Here is a 17,895-nt window from a genome sequence, read left to right as displayed (position 1 = left end):
CACTAGAACATGGTTTTAAAGAACAGTAGAACTTGGTTTTACAGAACACTATAACTTGGTTTTACAGAACACTAGAACTTGGTTCTATAGAACACTAGAACTTGGTTCTACAGAACACCACTAGAACTTGGTTCTACAGAACACTAGAACTTGGTTCTACAGAACACCACTAGAACTTGGTTCTACAGAACACCACTAGAACTTGGTTCTACAGAACATCACTAGAACTTGGTTCTACAGAACAACACTAGAACTTGGTTCTACAGAACAACACTAGAACTTGGTTCTACAGAACAACACCAGAACTTGGTTCTACAGAACAACACTAGAACTTGGTTCTACAGAACAACACTAGAACTTGGTTCTAAAGAACAACACTAGAACTTGGTTCTATAGAACAACACTAGAACTTGGTTCTACAGAACAACACTAGAACTTGGTTCTATAGAACAACACTAGAACTTGGTTCTACAGAACACCACTAGAACTTGGGTCTACAGAACGCTGGAACTTGGTTCTACAGAACACCACTAGAACTTGGTTCTAAAGAACAACACTAGAACTTGGGTCTACAGAACAACACTAGAACTTGGTTCTACAGAACAACACTAGAACTTGGTTCTACAGAACAACACTAAAACTTGGTTTTACAGAATACTAGAACTTGGTTCTATAGAACACTAGAACTTGGTTCTACAGAACACCACTAGAACTTTGTTCTACAGAACACTAGAACTTGGTTCTACAGAACAACACTAGAACTTGGTTCAACAGAACAACATTAGCATGAACTTGGTGAGAGTAATATAACTGACACCTGCATAAAATGAACTACACAGCTGAGCAAGTTAAATTTGAAAGATTTTGACAAATAAGACAAGTGTACAGAAAGTTAAACCCATAAAAATAAAGTTATCTAAATCCAGATAGATATACCAATCTTGTGAGACCATGTTTGAATTATGTTTTCTGTAATCACTTTGATGCCAAGAAAACGGAATAGGAAAGATGTACGGCTTATTTTTTGTGTCTTCTGTGTTCGTAGACCTTCGTAGATGCTCAGACAGTGCTTAATGGAACTATACTCTGTTAAAAGTATCTTTTTAAAGACAACTACAGTGGAACTTCGTTAACTCGAAGTCGACGGGACCACGAAAAAACTTCGAGTTATCCGAGTGTTCGAATTAAGCGAGTTATCGTTTTTGGTGAAAAGTTTGGTCAATATTTGTCAACATTATATAATCATAGTAACTTCGCTCTGTCGCTCATCAGTTTAGTATGAAGACTGGTCAATACATGTAAATATATATGTAATGTTTCGTTATGTCACTTGTAATTTGGTGTAGTTTTGCCGATATACAGTCACGATAAAGTTTCTTTCACTTAGTCACTTCAATAACGATCTGATGTGCAAGTCATGTTTGCAAAAGGTAAACGATAAACGGAATTCGACAAAATAACAAGTTATTAATGTCAAAACAAATAACCGTTTAAGTTTAACACAGATTGCATACAAAACGTAACAGAACCATTACCTTTTATTGGACATAATGATATATTAAATACTGTTTGATCGGCCTACTTACTTTTTATTGATAACCACGCCATTTCCCAATCGCAACTTCTCGTACAATTCGCAACTTCTCGTACAATTCCGTCAAAGCTCGGGATCATATGATCCCGAGCTTTGACGGAATTGTACGAGAAGTTGCGATTGGCCATTTCCATGTGTATTAGCACCGGAAGTTGGGCTGCGCATGTGCGTATAAAATGTTACTGTAACTGAGTTGGTGTTTTATCCGATTTAATAGACAGCACTGACCGTTACAGTTGTACTCTGAACACCTCGGCAGTAATTACGCTATTGTTTCAGCAGTTTAAAGATTTAATAGGCGCCGGTGACTGTGTCATTTCTACACCTGTAAAAACATCAGCCGGGTAGATCTACCGGTGTGTCAGAGATTAGGTAGTTCCGCTTGAGCGAACGGGTAGATGAGTTGTTGGCTATCGTGTGTACTGATATCGGCGACCGCCTTAGGAAATTACCTGATGTAAGTAAAGCAGTACTTTTTATCACCAAGACTTGTTGTTATAAGATTCAACCGACAATTTCTTTTATGAATTTATGAAACACTTATAATAGCATGTAGGTTAGTAGTGCCGATATGTTCAGTATTACAAACGGAATTTAACTCTTAAAAAATGTCGGCGTTTGCCACCGATCGACGAAAATTATACTTCGAGTTATTCGAACATTTCAAGTAGGATTTTTATTGTTGGGACCAAATTTTTACTTCGTATTATCCGAGTTTTTCGAGTTATCCGAATTCGAATTATCCGAGTTTTTTTTTACTAAGATAAAGAGAGAATTCGGCCGGGACCGGCGAGGTACTTCGAGTTAAGCGGGGTATTCGAGTTAACGAAGTTCCACTGTATTAATAATCAAATGATTTTTAATGCATTCATTTCTAAATACAATTCAACTGTGTTCAAAAAAGAAATATAATGTATGAGAAATCTTGACAATCGGCTGTCTTTGAAAAAGAATGTTAATTGATTTAAACATTGTCAGCAAAGCATTTTTGATGTCGTAACCTATCTACATAAAAGTACCCACTACATGAAAGACTTTTACTTTTAAGTAAGAGAGATGGTAACAGTGAGTAATACTGTATTGATTTTTCTATGTGCCTGAGTCAGGAGTGTTCAGGAACAGACATTTTCACAGATCATTCCAGCTAAAGGTGACTAAAGTCGAGGGACACAATGACAAATGGGTGCATCACCTCTGCCTGCATCACCTCGGTCTGCCATGCTGTATCACTGCAGTCCTTTGTAGTAGTGGTAGTATATGATTTTCAACTTCTTTCCCATATAAAATTAGTAAAACTTCACACGCACCTGTCTAAACCTCTTTATAATCTAAAATTCAGCCTAATTCAAAGCCAGTGTGATCTGAGGTGAAATTCTCACTATAAACTTACCTTTGAAAATCTTTATTTCTGTCTCAAAAAAAAACACCAACAAATTCTATTATGTTAAAAAATTGTGTATATAAATATGAAAATTTACAAACACTTTCCTTTTTCTGTCTCAAAAACCCCCCACCAAATTCTATTTTGTTAAAAAATTGTGTATATTGTGTGTATATATATACATGTATATGAAAATTTACAAACACTACTGCTTCTTCATGATAAATTTGAAGTGCTGTCCATATAATTTTAGCATTGGATGTCGAATTCATTAACAATGCATTAAATCTAAATTGATATAAGGCTAGATAGTTAAACTAAACACGCCTAAATTTAAATCCCACTTCATTTATGTTTTGTGTACAGTTGATAACTGCCTCTCGCCCAGTGTACTGAGCTTGTAGTGTATACATCAACAATACACATATAAATAACAACCTCATATGTCACAAGTTTATCTCTGGTAACGAGGAAGACACTATCTCTCATAACGAGGAGGAAAATACTTCCCAGAATCATGAGTATCCACACACCCCAACAGTACAAAGTTCAAATGGTTTGTACTTACTCTGTCTCACTGATATCAACAACATGGTTCAAGTAAATTTAGAGGGAAAAATTGAAGAAGATCAAACAAGCATTATCTTTTATCAACACAGGAAATATCCACTGAACAAAACCTGATCTACTTAATTTCTCTTCAAGCAAACTTGATTACTGAGGTCAATGTAACCATTGGCCCAATGCATTTACTTTTATGTGGCCAGCAGTATTATCTGGACCCAAGCCTTTACTTTTATGTGGCCGGCACAAGTCTCTGGACCCATGTCTTTACTTTTATGTGGCCAGCACTCGTCTCTAGACCCAAGCCTTTACTTTTATGTGGCCAGCACAACTCTCTGGACCCAAGCCTTTACTTTTATGTGGCCAGCACTCGTCTCTAGACCCAAGCCTTTACTTTTATGTGGCCAGCACTCGTCTCTAGACCCAAGCCTTTACTTTTATGTGGCCAGCACAACTCTCTGGACCCAAGCCTTTACTTTTATGTGGCCAGCACTAGTCTCTGGACCAAAGCCTTTACTATGTGTGGCCAGCACTAGTCTCTGGACCAAAGCCTTTACTATGTGTGGCCAGCACAACTCTCTGGACCCATGTCTTTACTTTTATGTGGCTAGCACTCGTCTCTGGACATGATATGCCTTTAATTTACTTTAATAACATAGTTTCTATAGATTGTGACATGACACCTAAACTTTGTAACCACACTTATATTATCTCCCCTTCTACCATACCTGATGAGGCTGCAGGTTCACTGTTTTGGCGTCCTGTGGATTTCGTCGGATCCTCTGTGTAACGTTCTTTCGTTTTGCCGGTAGATGCCGTAGATTCCTCTGCTGTTTTACTATTGTTTATATCAGAAAATTGTACGTTTGAGGCATTATTTTTGTCCTTGCTTTGGCAACAACCCATGACGAATGTTTTGTTTATATCACAGTTATATCAATATAAAATGTGGCCACTAGAACAGTCTGCTATCCTAGACAGCTGCCAGTCAGTGTTGGTATATACAAGTCCCAGGATGTCCTGTCATGATGATAAATCTGAAAATATTGGAATACATACATAACTTTTACATAATTCTCAATCAGATACACTAAATATTAATAGAAACTAACATGGGTCTGTTTCGTGGACAGGGATATCTCAACCCGAGTGTAAGAGTTTGGCCAGTCAGCGCCTGGCTTGCAGATTGTTGACCAGCCAAACTCTTACACAAGGGTTGAGATATCCTTGTTAGCGGAACAGACCCATGATTGATTTCTCACATACATAAGTTTTTCATTGCATCATCTTCAATGCTCCATGGAATGAGTGTCAAAATAGATGACATAATTTACGACTTGGTTACTCAATGTAAAATGATGGCGTTATGTTATTGTGAGTAGCGCCATCTAGTGCATGCCAGCTGTCTTTACCCCCTGTGTGAGATCAATCCATCTTTTCCCGTTTGATAACCCTCTAAAGTAGGCGAGATATTTAGATCTTAATTGACCAAGTTAAATCTGAATGCTTTTATCTCTCGTATATGCCTGGAATCTCATAACAGACCCTATCACTATTGTAGTATACATATGATATACTCAGTAGCAGTATAGTGGTTATTCTACTGTCAGAACCATCTCAGAATCGTTTCAGAATTAACTGAAAACAACAGGTGGAATTTGTGAAGAATTTGAAATGTGTTTTTGAAAATTGCAGACATTGCAGCCATAATGGATTTCAGGCCAAACTGAAAAAAAATAACAACACTTGGCCAAGACCATCTCAGGTTAATTTCAGGAAAGTTAGAGCTGAATCCCACTGACTGAACTTGGGAAGAAGTTTCAAACATGTTTTTTTAAAGATGGCAGCTATGGAAGCCATCTTGGATTTTGGGCCAACCTAAAAAATAACAACATTTGGTCAGGACCATGATCTCAGGATCATTTCAGAAAAATTAGAGCTTAATCTCACTAGTTCAACTTGAGAAATTCAAAATGTCTTTCAAGATAGTAGCCACCTTGTATTTCAGACCATCCCAAAAGATAACAACACTGGGTCAGGATCATCTCAGGATCATATTAGGTAAGTTAGAACTCAGTACCAATGGTGAAACTTGAGAAGAAGTTTAAAATGTGAAAAGTTTACACATAACGACAGACGAATCACAATGGCTGAAGGTCATCCTGACCTAAAAACTTAACCCAGCTATCTACGGACACCTATGCCGAGAAACTGCCTGAAGAGCTTTAATATTCGTGAAATTACTTGTGTGATTTTGTCTTTGAATATTTTATTTATTCATATAGTACTGTAACAGATGTTCATATCTACAAATATTTATCTTAGAGTACAGACAATATTACTTATAAAATACAAATTGTACTCAGCATGGACTTAATTAAACATCCAAGTGATCAATCAGATACATACCCCTGATCAGATACCATGTTATTTCATAAGTACATTTTATGGTGACATGGTGACCTATGTGTACTCAGCTATAATATTTTGGGTAATAGAATATCTATAATGAGGTGTGTAAAATTTACAAACATTAGCTGCCTTCTTTGTACAGGAATAACATGCCTTTATATCTTTTAACAATGATTTCATTTACCACCAAACAGCCTGACAGTGAAACCCAATACACGACATGGTGCGAATCTCCCATCAACCAGGAAGAAATCCGTTAAACACAGTTGGTTGTAAAACTGACTCAAATTCACTTCAATTTTTATATTATGATTACGTACCTTGTCTTTCAAAACTCTGTGTTTCCTTGAAAAATTATAACTGCTGTTTTGTATATATACTCAAAATAACTTCACTTTATAATGTGAGCCGAGTTGTTTTACTGTCTGTTTAAGCATCTATTTCCAAAAGGTCAATTACATGTTTGAATTGTGTTGAACAGAAATGAATCAGTTTATCAGTGATTGTTAAGGATATATGCTACTTTACATCATACAAGTGATTTATGTCAAGAGTTAACTCCCTTTTCATTTCTGTTTTTTTTTTTTAACTAACATAATTGGTATTTGGAAATTCTGAATAACAGAAACTCTTTTGAACAGGAGATACATAACAGTGTGGTAAGATAAAATTTAATGTAATCGAACTGTTTTTTATCTAGTCCCAGATATCCACATTCTGTGTAACTTTGAACAGTCTAAAAGTCTTCCTTGTATTATCACTCATATATACCTGGAATCTCATGTCAGATCTCCCTTGTAAAAATGAGATCCCACCTTCATATCCAAGACATAGCTTGACCAGGCGAGATATCATTTAGAAGCTATGATCCTGAGATCTCAGCATTATATACAAGATGTAGGCCGATATGTTCAAGTTAGCAAGATCTTACATGCTTATCTTCTAGCGTTGGCATCGGAGTAATTTCAGCAACAAAAATAGACACAACTGCTATTCATTGTCTGTGTAAATATGAAGTTAAGAAATAGAAAGTAAAATGAGAACTCATTACACTATATGAAGCTTGATGTAACTTAACTTAAATCAGCCAGACAAGCCTTTGGCTTTGGTCTGTACCAACACATGTAAAACACGATAAATGTTTTATACATTAAAACTGTCACAACAAAACTGCCAACAGTCATTTGTAGAAAATTAATAGCTATCACAATTCTTTACCTGTGTGAATCAGTAAATCCTTCATCATTTAACTCACAACTAGGTTACACGTATACCAGGCAACATCTTCCTTGTAAAGTTCATGTATATATACTGTATTATATATATATAAAGTACTTAAGCTCATCAACAGATGAGAATTTCCTGTTATTCAATTACCCCTGCACCTCACGTATAAAGTCAATCTATCGTGAACAAGGGCTGGGATGGACGTCAGTGTGGGCACTAAGTGTGCTCTGTCCACGCCTGGAATCAGGATAAATATTGTGATATATATATATAAATATATACATCATCCTGTGTTCCCGGAAATCCTTGAAATGTGATCTCAATTCTCATTTTCATCATAGTTTATTAATTTCCTCTTACATTACTTACGATTACGTACCATCAATACAACTGGTAGACAGGCTATATTAGGAAACATTTCACTTGAAAATGAATCATTTCACAAAAAAACAACAACAAGATTTCATCTTTAATGTTGACATTTCAATCATGATACATTCAATTAATGATAATTTAATTTTTTTTCTTGAAAGTTAGTTTATACTGTAATATACAAACAAACTTCGTTAACTCAAACTCGTTTAACTCGAAGACCCTGTTTAACTCGAAGTAATACTCCTGTCCCGGCCAAAATCCTTCTTTTTCTCTGTAATAAAAACTCGGATAATTTGAAAAACTCCAGAAGTTGAAAACAGTATTTTCACTTTTAAACAAAATGTGTCAACAAAATACTCGGCATGCGTCTTGGTAAATTGTTTAAAATTTCGGGCACGAGAAATATCCCGTTTTTGTTTCGGTTTGTTATTAAATTACATTAAACATACCCGACTATTGTTACTGTAAAACCTGTCTTTATTAAGATCCGACAGTATTGATATTGACAAACAGCACTTACATAATAAGCCCTTTGATGATTAAAGTAGTGCGATAATTATACCCAAGCTTGCTACACTGTCAATTTGTCTGGGTCACCATGTACGATCAGGCGGAACTTATCCGACACACCTGAAATCACAACCATGCCGGGTAACGCGTGGATTATTTTCAGGACATGTTTCTGATCAAACTATGATAAGTGATTTTAGTTTATGGTTCTAAAACTGTTGGATCATATTTTTGTGACTCAACTCCGTGATTGTTGTAAAAGATTGATGCGCAATGTGTATTTCCGGCTGCTACTCCACTTGTCAACACGTGGCCTGTGCTGATAAATTTGTGTATGTATTATTTGCCGCAGATTTCGTATACCGTAAATGACCTAATAAGTGTGCAGGGCGCGGGTAATTCACAGTGGGGGCGCCCTTATTAAGATTCGTTATTCTGAAGTTTTATAAAACAGACTATACCTTATAGCAGAATACCCAAGGCTGTGGAAATGGTAAAATATTCAGTCATAAAAATATTCCATATGAAGATATCTATTCATTATCATATATTAAGCTTAAACATCACTTGAATATTCCTGTAAACTTGTAAACCATGCCAGCTATTCTTTAGACCAGAGAACGTGTGTTCCACCATTTATGTTCAAATGGAACTCTTTTGTGTTCTATTTATAGACGCAGGGTGATTTCCCAGATCATATTAGACATCGTTTTCTTTGACCTAATAATTGATTTACAATGTCTTTTACTAGCTTTCTGTTCTGAACAACAGTTAGTTAACAACAAGAATGAAGTCTTTTACTTTATCTTCAAATGTGTGTTTAGTTTCGGTTGCACTTTGCACTGACATCTGTAGGAATATATTCAAAATGTGGTGAAAACTTGTGTTCCAGTGACTTAATTTTCTGAAGAAAATTGAGCACATAAAGCAGCAAATCATTTCACATGAATCATTACTTTTGAACACCATTTTGACACTCAGTCAAAAAATTTTTCCTTGGAAAAAAGGTAGGGGCGCCCTTATTAGGGCAGGCGCCTTTATTAGGTCATATACGGTACATGTATTTGCTTTTTATGATGTTTTACAATTATATCATTTATGCACCATGATAGAAATTATTTAAATAGATATTAAAGTGCTGAAATTGTGTGGTAATCTTCTTGTCTTTGTAATCTTCTTGTCTTTCACTCACTTAGAAATGACATGTCGGACACGACTCCCAATCACAAGTATACGCTCCTACTTGATTTCAAAACGATATGACAGTATTGCATGAAATATCATCTATTTATTAGAAATATCGTTTTAGTATTAATAATAAATACGCTTTTGTTATGATTATTATTTGAAATCAAATAGTCGTGTTTCTGTTCAGGAATTTTTTAAAAGACCTATACATACCAACAAGTCTTCCTTGAAACTTGGTTAACTCGAAGACTCGGATAACTCGAAGTTTTTTCACGATCCCAATGACTTCGAGTTAACAAGGTTTGACTGTATGCTTATTATATAATTACTGCAACAAAATTTTGCTCCAAAACCAATGGCATTGGGAATTAACACTGAACAAAATGGAACAGAGCTAGTATATATTCCCTTTAGCTCTGACAAAAGTAGTTGAAAACAGTGTGAAGCTGATCATGACAACATTGTTAAATATCTGAGTGCAACATCTGTTATTCTAGGGTACTTCACACCTAAATCAGCCAATTTAAACCTACCCTATCCTACTTCAAATCAGGAGGTTAATAGCCTTATACCAGGTATGAAAAGGATATATCTTACTTCCTGCTATAATCAATGTTTTATTTGACATAAACCCTTTGTCTTTAGATGGATAAGTCGTGCTCTTATATAATGCTACAATCTATGTTGGATATACATGTATACTTCATAATTAAAAATTTACAGTACAACTATGAACACTTTAATATTTGTTGTTACAATACCCTGATGCCAAATATTTTTACACTGTACAACTATCCTAGTGACAATGAAGCACTATGGAGATCTAGAAATATTAATATGATATACCTGGAGACACATGTACACTCTATCAGTCGCGTGATCATGGCTGGTCAGTAATCACATGCTCTGAGTTGATGATCATGTAGATTTTACAAAACATTCTATTTGTGAAGGATATTATTGTCCAAGATATTATACTTCTCAAAATCAATCATTGAGAAAATACCTACTCAGTGGGAATTATTAATATCATCATTATTAGTTCTTCTGCTGATTTAAAGAGGAATATCTACCTGACTTTGGCCCAGGATGTCAATGTACCTGGATATTCAAAACTCCTAATTGTATTTCACTCATATCAGGTATCACGTACTTTAAGCTTTCTCTGCATGCATGTATTTGTTTATGTGTCAAGATGTCATCAAATGAGAAATGTTTCTCCTGAACATTTGAACAAAAAATTGTCAATATCACAACACTCCAGATTAAATAGTTGTACAAACATAAAACAATTATAAAATTAAAAGTTAGATGTCGGGGTTAAATGAAAATTTTATGTCAACATTTCAACAACATTATAATAGCGGAGATCATGTTGTGTCTGCACAAGATGGCGCCATGATCCCTCTGTGGTCCCAGCAGTATCGGTGTAATCTTGAGACCCCACTTGACCTAGCACAAGAGATGGATGTTTAACAGTACTGTGCGGCTTTTCCAGCACGCGATTCATTAGAAATTTATGAGTGTCCTGGCGGCCTCAATGATCAATGAAAAAATACAAATCTCTTCATTGTTGTTTATCACAAACAAAATAGTCTTAATGAGATGAATCTCAAGTGATTTGTTTTTGTGCTTTGTTTCCGACAGAATCAATGTAAACACTGGCACTACCGCTGATCAGCATCCTCCACTAATGGAAGCCTGAGCGAATACTACAAAACATGGAAATAACTCTACTACACAAGAACCGATTAAATAGAAATCATAAAATATCACATGTCACAATTATCATAAATTACAATTACATAAATGGCTTTTGTTAGCGATGGACTGAAGAGATAAATATAGTGATACCCACAAACCACTACTTGTGAGAATTCCAAACCTGGTATACAAAATCAGATATAGTAAAAGCAAGTTCACAATTCCACATTACACCATTATCTTGATTAAAATTCCACTCTAACCATTTCACACAGTTAAATCAAATAAAACTAGAATTTGCTGAATATTATCACTTTACAACGACATTTGCTGATTTTCAACTATAAATATCCACAGAACCTGAAAAATCAATACATTAGAACCTGCTTGTAGTGAAGATCAGGCACTCATCATGACCAAGACGCCCTGAACTTCCCGATATTATGATATTATCGGTACAACATGGTGTTAACAGTGACAAGAGTATTAGTGGATAGAAAGAACAGGGATTTCAAAAGTTACTAGGCTCAGTTGCATTTTTTTAGGTACTAGAATTTCTTTTAACTCTCCTTTAAAGATAAGATCTAATTTATGGTCGCTTCAATTGATAACTTGCTTACCACCATTTCATTTCAAGGTTCACACTTCCCTTTATAACTTGCTTACCACCATTTCATTTCATGGTTCACACTTTCCTTTATAACTTGCTTATCACTAACTCATTTCAAGTCTCTTAATAACTTCCTTACCACCAACTCATTACAAGCTTCACACTTCCCTTTATAACTTGCTTACCCTCAACTTAGTTTAAGCTTCCCACTTTCCTTAAAATCTCGCTTACCACCAACTCATTTCAAGGTTCACATTTCCCTTTATAACTTGCTTACCGCCATTTCATTTCAAGCTTCACACTTTCCTTAAAAACTCGCTTACCACCAACTCATTACAAGGTTCACACTTCCCTTTATAACTTGTTTACCACCAACTCATTGCAAGGTTCACACTTCCCTTTATAACTTGTTTACCACCAACTCATTGCAAGGTTCAAACTTCCCTTTATAACTTGCTTACAATCAACTCATTTCAAGGTTCACACTTCCCTTTATAACTTGTTTACCACCAACTCATTTCAAGGCTCACACTTCCCTTTATAACTTGCTTACCACCAACTCATTTCAAGGTTCACACTTCCCTTTATAACTTGTTTACCACCAACTCATTTCAAGGCTCACACTTCCCTTTATAACTTCCTTACCACCAACTCATTTCAAGGTTCACATTTACGTATAATGTTTATTTCAGTTTAAGTCTCTGTCTCTGTGTATCTCCTGTTTAGATGGACATGGCATCAACCAGGGTTGGGATTTATGGTGTGAATGGTGACACACACATTTTACCAAGATTTTACTGAATTAAATGTATGAAAACTTTATCAATTTACAACAATTGTGAAACAAGTTTTATCAACTTATATTGGCTCAGATAGAAGCGTGTGAGGGTTCTTAGTGTTGGAGAAAACCGTAGAACCTGGAGAAAACTAACATGGTCCGACGGTGACCCCCTAAGTTATTACCTTTTCATGTCTGATCGGGGAATCAAACCCTGGCCACAAAGTGAATAAATGATGTGTATATAACAATGTTTAACTGTACAAATGATGGCAGTATAACAAGGTTTTACTGTACAAATGATGGCAGTATAACAAGGTTTTACTGTACAAATGAACGCAGTATAACAAGGTTTTAATGGACAAATGATGGCAGTATAACAAGGTTTTACTGGACAAATGAACGCAGTATAACAAGGTTTTACTGGACAAATGATGGCAGTATAACAAGGTTTTCCTAATGTAATAAAAACATCCCTCTACATGGTTACAGACTTAATGAAATATTTTATTAATGATGTGAGCATATACAGAATTGTCTAATACTACAAGTTTCAAACATTTGGAAAGAATTTACAACATAAGATCAAACACAATAACAGATTTCATGATGTGCAGTATCTTTTTTTTTATAATTCTCAATATAGCATTGAATGTTGGGAATTTTCAGACTAACCATAATATATATTTATCCTACAATATTGCAAGACGTACACCTTCTTGCAATAGATATGGGTAGGCTTATGCCCAGTATGGGTTGCATGCTAAACTTTGATGAACCCATAAAAGCATTAAAATATTAAAATATACAACTAACAGGGTAATTATTGTTTAAAATGTTCATAACAATAGAAAAATTATCCAACTCTCAACAAACACTTCCACAGAACCAGGAAACAATGTGCTGTACCCTGTAACTAAAACATGGACACAATGCAGGCGAGATGTATAAAACACCATGATGTGTTCCTGTCCTCAAGTGGATCAACACACAAACATATCATATATATACATTCATTGTACATGTACGTACACCAAAATACAAAAAAAAAATACAAAAAAAAAAAAAAAAAATAGATAAATAAAAATCAATAATATGCTTTTGTATCTGTATGTGAGTGTTTGTTGTAAAGTCAGTCTGCTATGTGTGTGAGAATGGGTGTGAATGTACACGAGTGAGCTGTGTGCAGAAAGTAAAAGATGATGATGATGATGATGATGATGATGACACAGCATGTAAGTGTGAAAGTATATGTGTATATATGTCTATTATATTATATAATACATGATGTATGTGAAAAATCGTCAAAAAAATGAAAGAATTACAGGTAAAAAAAAAATTCACATAATCAAAAATCGCTGAGACTTACATGTTTGATATATGCTTTTGGGACTCACTCAAATTGGAGTTCCTGCTATCTCTTAGTATTGGGACTCATCCAATGGAAACTACTCTAGATTTGTTTAAAAAGAATTAGAAGGTCACACTGATTTACAGTTAGCCAAATAGTCCCACCACTTTTCTACTGTATACAGGCCATTGTAGGTTATTTTTGTCTTTTCTATGTTAAATGAAGCCACCTTTTGGTGACACATCCTCTAAATCCAAGATACCAGATCACAGAAGTTAAGATTTATTAAAGTAGATTTGTATATCTCCTTGTGATTTAGTTTCCAATAAATACAAAGCCTTTTGAAGACCAATAATAAAAATATGCTATACAAAATTTTACATTGTATATTCATTTATCATTTTAAAATTATGCATCTATCTTGCTGATTAGCTTTTGTTTAAGCTTCATTTGACTTGATTTGAGCTCTATTTGTTTGGGTTTTATTTGAGAACCAGTTAAGAATATTACTTTTTAAGTTGAACATTCAATGTTTGACCGTAAAATGAAAAAAAAAAAAAAAAAAAAATAATAATCCCAAAATTGACTTTTTGTTCATTTTCAAATATTTTACAAGACATGCAATACATCATACATTTTTAATTTAAATAAATTTTATTTTAGATTTCCTTTCATATCAGGAATTATGATTTATTGTGTTATTTCAATATGTGGTACATCAACTGGATACAGACAATTTTGTGGTTTTTAAATCTTTCAAACCTGGTTTGTGAAAGTATAAATTATACTTTCACAAACCAGGTTTGAAAGATTTAAAAAACACAACATTTTAATTTTTTTTTTATTACATATGCATATTATATTTAATATAATAATATGCATATGTAATAAAAAATTTACATGACAATGAACTGTCATATTGTAGTACTTCTTCTAAAGTGCAATATCTACATTGGTGGGTTTATTACAAGACACAGGGTATATTATATCTACAGTAAACAAACATTGGCCATATCTTGTTTCTGTATACACAAGCATAACAAGAACGTCGGTAATATTACAACACTTTCACTTTTCTTAATATTTTATATAAACCTTATATATTTTTTGACAATGAGTACACATGCATGCAATATTCTTTTCTGATAAAACTCTTCCAAAAGCCTCCTGTGTATTCCAAATATAAACCTGGTTTGGTATTATTGTTCAATGTAACAGCTTTGTGTATTTAAATTTAAGAGATGCATGTGTGACCTGTGAACTCTAATCACTAGTTCTGATCATTTCTGCTACCTGGCCAAGGTTGTTCAGTCTGTCACAATACAAATATAGAGAGAGTTAAATATAGTCATACCCCAGGTATATAGACATGTATGCTAAATTTGTCAATTTCGCTTGCATTTTTGCTGATTAACCCAATTTTTTTATTTTTTTAATAATTTTTCCCCCTTTTCCAGCGCATTAATCACCTTGACCTTGATTATATCTTGAAATGCAGCTATTGGATATTTTTGGAATACAGTAGAATTCATACCTGATTATACTTAATACTGGTTGATGGGGTGGGGGTAGTGGTAATTACACTTGTGTACTTGTTCCTATAATTACATGTACACACACATATATACTGTATATAACTCTTTTCTGAAGTCCATAGAAAGGTTGCTTACTTCAATGATATAGGCTGATACAGTCCAATAATTCTGCACAAAAAACTGCTCCAAAGAAGCGATATAGACAGTCTTTCAAAACTATTTCTAATTTTTGTCTTACCGTCAATTCACATAGAAACATGTTCCTAGTTTTATCAAAATCATCCTTATTGGTTTTGTAAGTGTACTAGGTTGGACACACAGAGACTATAGCTAAATCAGATACATATAACATAAGGAATATAGAAGTTTATGTAAGAACAATGTTATCTTCATACACCCCCAGCACTGGCCCCTTTGTATATGAAGTAATATATCTACCCTCATCTGTAATATCTGGCTTTCCAACCATCTTTCCATACTGGCAACATTCTCTTTTCAAAGAAAAACATGAAAACACTAGTCCTAGATCTATATATTTAATATAAGACTACAAATGTTAATATCATGCTGTTTAACATTATTACCTGATATTTGCATTTTGATGTTGTTGTTGATAGATAAGACTGTTATTTGACAAATAACAAAAATGTAAATATCTGATAATAAATTTAAAGTTGATTATAGTATGAATTATAGCCAAAGTCTTCCCTGGCGCCGACAATGCATGTAGGTATCGGGCCAGGGCTAGACATGAACCATTGGTGTCATATATAGGATGATAGGACTAATAAAAACACCTACTATATTACAACTCTCTCAGACCACAGTAGGGACTAAACATTTACGAAAAATGATAATGTCAATACATATATATATTGTGTCACAGACGTACATTGCGAATATCGGCTCCAAACTAGGGTCAAATGATACACGGAGTAACAAGCAGCCTTCTACTTTCCGTTTGATTACAAAATAATTTATTCTTAACAATAATATCTATATTGTTTTAAAGGAAGCTCTTCAATATTATTGACAGAATAATTTCAGTTTATGGATGTTATACCAACTACAACAATGGCTAACATAAGTGGCAACCAACAAGGAAGTAGTGTTCGCTAGACAAGCCCACTTTGTAGAATTATCCGCGTCGTTCCTCATAATAAGAACACACGTAACAGACCCGTGCCCACGGTAATATGTTTGTGTACTTTCTGATATATGTGTTACCTGTTAGTTTTGTTGTCTAGATTTCCTTCACCCTGCGTCTCCTGTAGGCATGGCACATCATTACTCCGGTGCGGCAACTCGGAGACACTCACTTCTGTCATAAACAGTTTCAGGAAGTAAATCCCAGTGATCGCAGTGCCCTGCCCATCATTATCAAGGGGCGATAACACCGTCACGCGCTCACTGGTTCGCGCCAAATATTTGACAATTTCGTAGGGAATGAATGCAAGTACTTCAAGAAAGGCCGAACATGATTGTGATAGTAAATGAATTCTTCTATACTTACCGATACTTTTTAAAAGATATTTCTTGTTTTCTTCTGATATAGTCTACACGTCTCTGATTCTGCATTTTAGTTAAATGTCGTTTATTTAAGGTGGACTATATAGTGCGTATTCTGGAAATTTTTACTTTTTGCAACATTAGCATATATGTATATTACACCTGCCAATAATGTTTTAGTTTTAAAATATACGAGTGTTCATTCTTAGACATTTTTCTTCCACGTCCATAATTCTGTGATGTAAGTGCAATTTATATCTGTGATAAATTTATAAAACTAGCTAGTGCTGTGGTATATTTATGTTGTTGTCTTGTATGTCTGTTTTACTTTTTTTCTCGGGGCGATAAACCCAGCGCAAAAACAATATTTTATTTATATTTCTCGAAATATATACAGTGAAGGATATCTTACAGTGTCTTCAGTAATACCAAATATATTAGCCACACGAGTGAAATATGTTTGGTATTACTGAAGATACTGTTAGATATTCTGTTTATTACATTTTATAGTAAAATATACCGAGGCAGCTCAATCTCTCCCAGAATTCATTGCGGTCCCCAACGACTCACAAATGTACGCTAAATCGCGAATTATCTTGGATTACGACGTCATAGGCCTATAACATAACGGATAGCAAATCTTTATTTTCCTTATTGTCGTTCACGGTGTTCTGATGGTCAAATCAGAAAAGAAAAAGTGATATTTTTTCAATAGTGAAAAATATCACATTTAAAGAATGAATAATTTTCGATATCTCACCGGTAAAAATGCAATAAAAGAGCCTATATGTTACTCTGTTGTTTATATTTGACGTCAAATAAACTTTCTAGTACCTTGTATCTTGTAAATGTGTAATTTTAACCCCCGCCCTAGCATTACAAACAGACTGTTAAGTGTCTTGGAATGTTATATTATTCGACCACGGGCTAGTTTAGTCAGTATAGGCGTCTGGGATTGACGCCAGTAATGTTATATAAATATGGATACAATTAAAAGCCCAGCTTCAATTTCTTATACATAAATAAATAACTCTGTGATTTAATTTATAACTTGTGCCTAATTCCAGCAATACATATGTTTGATAGACTCTTTAGATAAAAAGAAAAGACTTGGAAGCTCCAATACTTACAGTCCAATGGAAACTAAAATCTTCCGT

At 34.4% G+C, this 17,895-nt stretch overlaps 1 protein-coding gene across 2 annotated transcripts in view; it reads right to left on the bottom strand.

The window, feature by feature from the left end:
- Positions 1-16,598, bottom strand: part of LOC117325523 (tyrosine-protein kinase SRK2-like) — a 39,544-nt gene extending 22,946 nt beyond the window's left edge. Inside the window, exons 1-2 of one of the 2 annotated variants that reach the window (XM_033881802.1) lie at positions 16,457-16,598; positions 4,268-4,576 (exon numbers count right to left, since the gene is read on the bottom strand). In XM_033881802.1, the coding sequence (XP_033737693.1) occupies positions 4,268-4,445 (178 nt within the window). In that variant the 5' untranslated portion in view covers positions 4,446-4,576; positions 16,457-16,598. Of the gene's footprint in view, positions 1-4,267; positions 4,577-7,169; positions 7,267-16,456 lie in introns of those variants that run through there. The other variant, XM_033881804.1, reaches the window with a different exon arrangement.
- Between the last annotated feature and the right edge of the window lie 1,297 nt (positions 16,599-17,895).

The sequence above is a fragment of the Pecten maximus genome, chromosome 4, assembly GCF_902652985.1.
Source record: "Pecten maximus chromosome 4, xPecMax1.1, whole genome shotgun sequence".
Classification (NCBI taxonomy): domain Eukaryota; kingdom Metazoa; phylum Mollusca; class Bivalvia; order Pectinida; family Pectinidae; genus Pecten; species Pecten maximus.
This window is presented reverse-complemented; position numbering and strand designations above follow the sequence as displayed.